Source organism: Pongo pygmaeus, chromosome 15 (assembly GCF_028885625.2).
Source record: "Pongo pygmaeus isolate AG05252 chromosome 15, NHGRI_mPonPyg2-v2.0_pri, whole genome shotgun sequence".
Taxonomy (NCBI): domain Eukaryota; kingdom Metazoa; phylum Chordata; class Mammalia; order Primates; family Hominidae; genus Pongo; species Pongo pygmaeus.
The window spans coordinates 22780175-22789702 of NC_072388.2; the positions used below are offsets into that span (position 1 = coordinate 22780175).

Genomic DNA, 9528 nt, shown 5'->3' on the forward strand with positions numbered 1-9528 from the left:
GACCTGGCTGTGGGAGAAGCCTGCCCCCATTGGAGGGACAGGCCCTGGAAATAGGAAACTGAGTACTCATGGCATGGCCCCTGGCCTTCTGGGTCCCTGGAGTTATTTCCTTTCCACTGCCCTGCTCCATTCTCTACTACATTGTTAGGGGAGCAGGTGGTTGGTTTAGAGACAATAAGAAATCCCTAACGTCCAGAGAGGTTTATTTTTTTTGTGAGGGGAGAGGGGTGAAGAATGTTTGTTTATAATGGAGTTCAAACCAGCTCTAACAGAGGGTTCAGTATCAAAGACATGTGATTGAGAAATCAGTGAAAAAACTGTACAGCGTGGGGTTTAGGGAGGAGGGAGGGCTGGGGGAGAAAGGAAGAAGCAAAAGCCAGAACTGACAGCAGATGGCTGCCTGGAGCAGTGTTGTTGCATATTGAAGATGGTTCAGTGAATAAATAAGACTTCAGTCATATTTACGCTAGAGATCCATTTATTACAGTCCTGCAACCCCGACCGCCCACCCCTTGGGGATTCTTGCCTCTGTCCCAGAGGTGGTCAGGCCCAGAGGAAGGTTAGTCTCATGCCTGCTATTAGAGGCGCTTCATTGTTCTCTTTATCCAGGGCAGGAAGTGTGAGACCTTGATGTAGATTCCTGGAGGTGTCCCATTTTTGTTTCCAGAGGAGAAAATACCTTGGGCCACATCCTTACACACGAGGGGTCCCCCGGAGTCCCCCTGTGAACAGAGGAAAGACTGAGCTAGTGTTCCCTGGGATGGGTGGTCTGTTATGGATTTTGTGTGACATCAGTGATAGGCAGGCCTTGTCACCTCCCTCAGTCCTGGGTCTCCAGCATGGCCCTGGCTGTGCTTTCTGGCTCTCCCCAGACCAAGCCTTTCTCTGCAATTCTCACGGACACTTTGGTGATAAGTGACTGTGGGATGACAGATCCTTCCCCTCCAGCCAGCCCAATCCACCCAAGGAGTGGACTAAAGACTAGATTCCAGGGGGACACAGGTTGCCCAAGCTCTGGGCTGAGAGCATAAGGATCTGGCCACTGTCATGCCCCAGAACTCCCTCAAGTTCCTCTCTCCCTGTGGTCTTTCTGGGTAGAGGCTGGAAACCCAACCTTGAAACCGGCCTGTGTCTTCTTTGGATCCCCCACACAAATCTCAGTGGCTCTGCTGTAATTGTCAGGGAAGAGACGTTCACACTCGCTGTCCTTTTGCACTGTCAGCGACACTTCCTGCAGTGTGGTTGCTAAGGTGCTCACTGAGACATAACCCCAGCCAGCCACACTGCACACCTGCCCTGGCTTCACCTGGGCCTTGCTGCTAGGTAGCCTGAGAGGCCGCACAGCTGTGGTCCACTTGGCCTTTCTCTCCAGCTGGTGGGGAAGAAGCAAGAAAGTCCAGGTCAGGCAGTGGCCTTCTGGGCCCCGACACAGTGATGGGGCTGCACGATCTTCCCTCTCCTCTAAGGCACAGGAACTGGCCAAGAGGTCAGGATGGAAAGGAGGAAAGGGCTGGCATCACAGTGGGAGTGGAACCAACTGGACCAAGAAGAGCAAGAGTGGCAGGAGTGTGCCTCACCTGCAGTAGCATGATGTCGTTGGAGAAGTTCTTAGGATTATAGGCTGGATGGGGGATGGCTCTTTCCACAGGGATAAACTGCTGGGTCCGCTCCTGTTCCTTGATATTGTGGGCCCCCAAGGTGACATTTATGGATCTGCACAGAGAGCAGAGTGAGGATGGGGGTGGAGTCACAGGGGTACAGCCCAGGAGCAGTGAAGAGCAGATGACAGCTGGGGCAGGGTAAGGCTGCAGTTGAGGGGAAGTTGAGGGGACCGGAGGGCTCCAGGGCTGAGTGACTGTGCCCTCTACTTCACAAAGACATGAAGCGTAGGGCTTCTGGGGGCTCTCTCTTGCCTTCAGGAAATATCATGAAATTGCTCGAGTTTGCATTTTGATCCTTAATGCGTGGATTCAACCTTTACCATTGCTTTATTGGGCCAGCGTGTGAAACCATGCCACTTGCTCTGACCTCTGACCCTCTGACCCTGTCCTATTTCTCAGCCTTTCATCATCTTAGTCTTATTCCCAGATGGCTGCTCTGATGAGCTTTCATGGGCTTGTGTTACCAGGAACTCTGGAAGCTCCCCTGGGCAGCAGTCCCCAGGAGAAAACAAGGGTCTCTGTAGGGGGGACTCAGGAGGTGAGCTGGTGCTTCTCCTTACCTTCCCTGGCAGTGAGCAGCTGTCAGCACAAAGTCCTTTCTCACTAGGATGCCGCCACACCTCTTCCGACTCTTCTCATGTAGAAACTGAACAAAGGCCATGTAGGGGCGGGAATGGGGCTTGGCCTCATGACCCCCGATGATCTCCTCTGAAAGGAAAGACTGGAAGATAAAGTAGCTGCAGATGGCTGCAGTCAGGAGAGAAGGCTTAGGACGACAGTGATTGAGGATGAAGTCTTTTGTGTGCTGCAGACAGTGAGGGAGGGTCCTCCTGAGCTCTGCAGGCAGCACTCCTTGCAGGCAGAGCAAGCTATTCTGAACTTTAGGTCTCAGAACCTTCTCTCAGAAAGAATGGACAGTGCTTGACTTCTGCATCCTACTGCAGAAACACACATGGAGGAAGAAAGATCTATTTTCACAATGGTAGAGCCCCAGAGGATCCTGGACAGGACTTGCCAGGCTCCTCCTTTTTAGTGGATCTCTCTGAACCCTCTGAGCCTCTGCTGTCCTCCTGATTGGTGCCATTTTCTAATGATCTACCCATGAGCTTCTGGAGTTGGATTTTCTAAAATTCTCATGTGCCAGGGCCGAACACATTCTAGGTTCTCAGTAAGTGTTGTTTGGTGCATAAATGAATAGCCTCCAATTAGCCTTTGGCTGTGGTTTAGTGGGGGTAGTGCTGGTGGGATTCAGGACCTCAGGGATGTTAGAGGGGGTTATCACCAGTTCAGTGGAGTAGCCGAGGGCCTGCAAAGGCAGAAGGAAGTGGAGAAATCAACTAAAAATGAATCGCAAAGCCTAGGTGGAGCCAAGGTAACGGGAGAGCTATGGACACAGTCATCTTGCCACCTCTGAGATCAGTTGCACCATGGGCTTCTCTCCTGGCAGGGGTGACTGGGTGGGGGCACTGAATAATTTAAGTGGTTCTTAGGCTGGGTCCAGTGAAAACTCCTATGACTGCAACTTGGTGTCTGAACTCCTCTTTCCTGGGTTGGAGTGTAGAGTAATAATTACTTATCTTTTTTAGCTTCACATTCCCTACCAAATGCCTTTCTAAGAACAATCCACACTCCAGGTCATAAAGGAGAGGTCTAGGGAGACGCTAACACCTACTAAACCTTTTAGGGAACACCCTTCATTTTTTGATCTTTGCTGAGTCTCTATCTAGCCTCAGATTTATAAGTCTGGGTGTGGAATGGGAAGTGGGCTCAGATTGAGGAAAATTCCTGACCAGTGCTCATGGGTACAGGGTATCTTATAAGATGGGTTCAGGCCTCTGGAATAGGGATAGTCACTTACCTGTCCCAGCCCCAGGGGTCAGAAGAAAGGCCAACAGGAGCAGGAATGGCTGCATTTTCTCAGGAAGGCTGCCCAGGTCAGAGCTGTTGGTGTTGACTCCTTCCAGAAACAAATGCTGGAGGGAGATGAAGGAGGGATGGGTACAGTAACCTCAGAGACCTCCTAGACTTGTCCCCTTCTGGTTTTGATGGGTGTCATTATAGAAGGTGGTTTATTAAAATTCTCTGGCTTGGTTTAAGTTGACATGGCACTGTCACATTTACACCCCTGCTGCTGAGTAACAAGGTGAAAGCGAGAATAAAGAACAAGGAGGTGGAGCTGTTGAAGCTGTGGCTGCAGCTAGCAGAAAGGCTGGTACCGCAGAAGCTCCTCAGTGACAGAGAACCAAGAATGTCTCCTTTTCTCAGTTCTTGGCTCTTTTTCTACTCAGATAAAATCATGAATAATTATTTAGCAAGCCAGATCCATGGATATGAGAGACATGGCTCTTGCCCTTGAAGAGTTGATGGTTAGCAAGAGTAGACTGAAAATCTGTGGTTAGAGCACAAGATGGTAAGGGCCATGGTGGGGAAATCTGCTTGTTGGTGTGAGACGGAGGCTGGACTTGCCTTAGCAGTATGCAGAGTTGCGCACACCCAACAAATACTCCAAATGGCAACCCGTTCCTATCTTACCACTATCTCGGATTCATATTTTTGGAATATTTAGAATCCTCTCTTTAAATATAAATATTCTGTGACAAAGATAACTTTTTTTATTCCACAGTTCTGCACAAAAGTCCTGGACTTGATATTTATTGAACCAAAATGAGACATCATTGGGTCCATTGAAGTGTAGTGGACTGATTGATTTATGCTTTGGTTATTTAGCCCTCCTTAAGCTGAGGTGGGGACTGTTCCACTCCATCTATGGTGCTTATGAATGAGGAGGGGATTTGCCTTGAGAAATGCTAGTTGTTGTTGCCAGGTGATGGAAAAATGGATGCTGATCATCCTGATAATAACTGTCCACTAAGGCCGGGCGCGGTGGCTCATGCCTGTAATCCCAGCACTTTGGGAGGCCAAGACGGGTGGATCATGAGGTCAGGAGATCGAGACCATCCTGGCTAACATGGTGAAACCCCATCTCTACTAAAAATACAAAAAATTAGCCGGGCGTGGTGGTGGGCGCCTGTAGTCCCAGCTGTTCGGGAGGCGGAGGCAGGAGAATGGCGTGAACTCAGGTGGAGCTTGCAGTGAGCTGAGATTGTGCCACTGCACTCCAGCCTGGGCGACAGAGCAAGACTCCATCTCAAAAACAAACAAACAAACAAACAAAAAACTGTCCACTAAGTATTCTCTCAGTTTCCAGAGAGCCATGTCTCTGATGTCCCTTGGCTCACAGTCATAGGCTGTCCATAAACAAAAATGTGTATATATACATATGCTTGTATATTTATGTATATGTATATATATAAATATATATGTATAGTTAAGTAGGAACATGTAAATGATAAAATTAAAATTACCAAAAATTCTACCACAAGAGATGATTATTAATGCTTAAGCATGTTTCTTTCTACTATTTTTCTAGGTATTTATAAGGTGCTATTCCTGCTATTACTTTAACAGAACTGGGATAGGACTTTAGGTGATAGCCTTTTTTGTGATGAATTTTCCAGGTGTTCTTTGAGCTTCTTGTATTTGGATGTCTAGGTATCTAGCAAGGCCAGGGGAGTTTTCTTCAATTATTTCCTCAAATAAGGTTTTCAAGCTTTTAGATTTCTCTTCTTCCTCAGGAACACCAATTATTCTTAGGTTTGACTTTAACATAATCCCGCATTTCTTGGAGGCTTTGTTCATTTTTTAAAAATTATTTTTTCTTTGTTTGATTGGGTTAATTTGAAAGCATTGTCTTTGAGCTCTGAAGTTTTGTCTTCCGCTTGTTCTAGTCTATTGTTGAAACTTTCCCGTGCATTTTGTATTTCTCTAAGCATGGCTTTCATTTCCAGAAGTTGTGATTATCTTTTCTTTATGATAGCTATTTCTCTGGAGAATTTTTCACCCATATCCTATATATATGTATATATATATTTTTTAATTTTTAAAGTTGTTTTTTCACTTTTCTCTGATATCTCCTTGAGTAGCTTAATAATCTTCTGGATTGTTTATCTGGCAAATCAGAGATTTCTTCTTGGTTTGGATCCATTGCTGGGGAGCTAGTGTGATCTTTTGGAGGTGATGTAGAACTCTGTTTTGTCATATTACCAGAATTATCTTTCTGGTTCCTTATCATTTGGGTAGACTATTTCAGTGGAAAGGTCTGGAATTCAAGGCCTGCTGTTCAGATTCTATTATCCCATGGGGTGATCCTTTGCTGTGGTGCTCTCCCCCTTCCCCTAGGAATGGGACTTTCTGACCACTGGACTGCATTGGCTGTTACTGCTTTTCTGGGTCTAGCCTCCCAGTGGCGCTACCAGGTTCCAGCTGGTTCTGGGGAATGTCTGCAAAGAGTCCTGTGATGTGATCTCTCTTCAGGTCTCCCAGCCATGGATACCATTACCTGCTCTGGTGGAGGTGGAAGGGGAGTGAAGTAGACTCTGTGAGAGTCCTTGGTTGTAGATATGTGTAGTGTACTGGGTTTCTTGAATGCTGGTTATGCTAGCAGTGAAGTTTTCATGTGGACACACTCAGGACCTCTGTTTAGCCAGGATGTTGCAGGCATTGGAATTAGGTGTTATCTTCTCCTTCCTGGGTTCAGGGTTATTCTGTCATGAGTTGCTGTAATGGCCTGTGTTGTTTGGCCTCCAGCCAAGAGGTGGTACTTTCAAGAGAGCACCAGCTGCATTGGTAGTAGATGGATCTAGGTTTGCCCTAAGTTGGCCAGGGTAAGTATTTTGGTTTCTCAGATGATGGGTGGGGACTGGAAGCTCCCAAGAGTTTCTATCTTTTGTGTTTGGTTACCAGGGTGAGTAAAGAAATACCATCATGTTGGGGCAGGGTTAGGTGGGTCTGGGCTCAGAGTCTTCTTGGGTGGGATTTGCTGTGGCCACTGTGGGGGATGTGGGGATGGTTCTTAGGCCAACAGGGTTATTTTCCAGAGGGGAACTTGGCTACCTCTGTTGTATCATATAATTCACCAGGGAAGTGGCGGAAAGCTGGTAGTGAGAGGCCTCACCCAGCTCCCATACAGTTGGCAAGGCCAGTCTCACTCCCAAAGTGCCCCACTCAGATCTTGCCCAAGGCTGTGAGCTTTCCCACTGAGAAAGCAAGCATGGATTTCAGATATCACCCCTCCCCATCTGCCCACTCCAACGGGAGTGGCTTCTTTGCTTCTGAGTTCATGTGCTCATATTGCTAAAGCTCCCACTCATCCCCCAGACTCCAGTAAAGAAAATTTGTGTCCAATTGAAACCACTACCAATTTCAGTTGGAAGCTTCCTTCACCTGGTGACCCCTCCGCAATTCCACTGGCTGCCTTCCCTGAGAGATCCTGTGAGATATAGTCAGGAATGGCTTCCCTGGGTTTAAGCTGAAGACTGGAAGTGCCTTGCAGTCTTCTGATACTGATACTTCTACTTTTATATTTTTTGTGACTGCCTACATTCGTTTCAGTTCAAGGTAAGGTTAAATTCTCCCTTGATCTGGATTTTCAGATTCCCCAGTGGGGGTGTGTGTTCAGAGGCAGGTTTTTTCCCTCTCACACTTTGGGAACTTACAGTTTTTCACCTGTTTTGCAAAATTTGCAGCAGTGTCCTACTTCTTTCAAAGGGTGTGTGAATTCCTTTGGTTTTCCTGGTGTGTTCCTGTGGTGGTTCTTGGAACAAAAGAACACGGTGTGAGTCTTCACATACTGTTGTGTCCATCTAAGTGGGAGTTGCATGTGGGTTTAAAGAAACCTGACTCATGAAGGACTTCCCATTTTTTGTACTGCCATGATCATCAGTGCATTATTATTGTCGCACACTGTTTCTTCATAGTGTCTCTCATCCTTCAGATCTCACCTTTTACTGGTATTATTATGGATCCTAGTAATTTATTTAAAAAACAGCAAAAGCTTAAACTCTCTTCCTTTGAGTCTCATGGGGTTGGAGTGGAGTTGTTGGTTTGGATCCTTGCCCAGGTAGCTTTCAGATCCAGCCCTCATCTTCCTGCTGCTTTTCTCTGTGACACAGTCTACATCACACAGATTTCTCTGTCTAACAGCTCTGTCTTCTTGGACCAAGCCAATGGGTGGTGCTGAAGAATGAGGGTCTTTTTCCTTCCCACTCTTTCTTCGCAGCTTGCGGACTGTTTCAGGATGACTCCTCTGCTCTCCTCCTGGCTCCAGCTCTCACCTGGCAGGCTAGATATGGTTTCATATTCTGCCAGGTGATCAGGGTCCTGGCAACACTGCTTGCTCCTTCCATGCCTCTAGCTAGGTGTGGTAGTGGCTTCCTGCTATTGCTAATCTCTCGGTTGATTCATTTTACCCTCTTTGTCTTCTGTCATGTAATCAGTTCCCTGAAATAAACTCCTTTTGTTTGCAAATATTTGGAGTGGTTTCTGTTTTCTTGGACCCTGACTAAGACACTCTGGGGTATCGTATTAATTTCTTAGTGCTGTTATAACAAAATATTACAAACTGGTGGCAGCAGACAACAGAAATTGATTCTTTCACTGTTCTGGAGGCCAGAAGCCTGAAATCAAGGTATCAGCAGAGTTTGTTCTTTCTGGAAGTGTCTGGCAAAGTCTGTCCCATGGTTCTCCTAGCTTCTAGGGGTATCAGCAATCCTTGCCACCGCCTCAGCTTATAGATGCATTGCTCCAATCTCTGTATCTGTTGTTGGGTGATCTTCCCTGTGTGTCTGTGACCACATTTACCTGTTTTAAAGTGATGCCAGTCATTTGATTAGGGTCCCTCTTAATCAAGTATGAACTTATTTTAACTTAGTTACATCTGCAAAACCCTGCTTCCAAATGGTGTCACATTCATAGGTGGTGGGTGAACATAAACTTTGGGGGGACACTATTCAACCCAATACAGTTGGATTTTAGTTTGAGTCTTTTGTTCAAAAAACAGGCCAAGACAAGGATTTAGTTAGAGGTAATTAATTTTTTTTCTGAGATAATCCCAAGAGACTGGAGCGAGGAAGTTGGAAGAACGAAACAGGGAAAATAAGGAGAGCTAACCATAAGTGTGTTACTGAGCTACCTATTGCTGCGGGCATCTGGAGCTGAATCCTGCTGGAGACTCTTTGAGAATCCATAAAGAATGGATGTCAGCATTGTCTTTCCAAAATTCAGGAGGCTGGGTCATTTGCCTGATAATTCCCATTCCTAGGTGGTTGAATGTTGTCTCTAGGAGCATTAATTCTTTCTCTCTTGAGAGCTAAGACTGCTCTTGGACAAAGCAAATTTTTATAGCTCCAGAGAACATCCTGAGAGAAAAGCTCAGAGGTGCTTGGGTGCCTGGGCACTCGAGGGGCAGCCCAAGGCACAGTGGGCCAAAGTGATGCGATGCAAGGAAAATAACATCTATTTCCAGGGCTATCTATGATCATCCTTATTATCCAGGTCTGGCCTGTGTCTCATGGAGGAGGTGAACTGTCTTTAATCAGTTTACTAAAGTTTCTTCTTTTTGTTTGTCACTGCTTTTGTCTTCTGAAGAGGCAAGGTCCCTCCCCTGGGGCTCCTGCCACTCTCATTCACTCTTTCAAGTGTGGCCACTCTCTTCTGCATGTTCACCTCCTCTGATGATGGAAGACTTGACTCATTGGCTCTGAAGGAAAGTTAAAAACAAGTCATGTTTTATGTTTCTTTTCTATTTCTTTTTTAAATTTACAGGTTTTATTATTGACAGTACTTATTATGTGTTTGTTTTGTTAGTGATGTTTCCGTACTCATCTGATTCAGAATCTGTACAGCCACCTTAGCTTTAGTGGTTTTGTTTCTGGTCCACTCACCTAGTGGCTGGCTGATGGAAAAAACATCCTGAGGTAACCGGTCTGGGTCCCCAGGAGCTGTATGTGATGTGCTAGATGACACTGGC

The 9528-nt window shown here is 46.4% G+C and overlaps 1 protein-coding gene across 2 annotated transcripts; it reads right to left on the minus strand.

Moving 5' to 3' along the window:
• Positions 1-455: 455 nt before the first annotated feature.
• Positions 456-3657, minus strand: GZMH (granzyme H). Of its 2 annotated transcripts, XM_054448787.2 has the most exons (5): positions 3520-3657; positions 2222-2369; positions 1578-1713; positions 1115-1372; positions 456-722 (listed from the first exon to the last, which is right to left on the minus strand). In XM_054448787.2, the coding sequence occupies exons 1-5, from the start codon at positions 3572-3574 to the stop codon at positions 579-581; spliced, it is 741 nt and encodes a 246-aa protein (XP_054304762.1). In that variant the 5' UTR covers positions 3575-3657; the 3' UTR covers positions 456-578. The 2 variants fall into 2 exon arrangements, with proteins under 2 accessions (XP_054304762.1, XP_054304763.1); XM_054448788.2 differs by lacking the exon at positions 1115-1372.
• Positions 3658-9528: the final 5871 nt, after the last annotated feature.

Coding starts and splice junctions, on each gene's coding strand:
- GZMH (XM_054448787.2), bottom strand. CDS start 3,574: ATGCAGCCATTCCTGCTCCTGTTGGCCTTTCTTCTGACCCCTGGGGCT. Junction 2,370..3,519: donor GACCCCTGGGGCTGGGACAG/GTAAGTGACTAT, acceptor CTTTCCTTTCAG/AGGAGATCATCGGGGGTCAT. Junction 1,373..1,577: donor ACGACATCATGCTACTGCAG/GTGAGGCACACT, acceptor CTTCCCCACCAG/CTGGAGAGAAAGGCCAAGTG.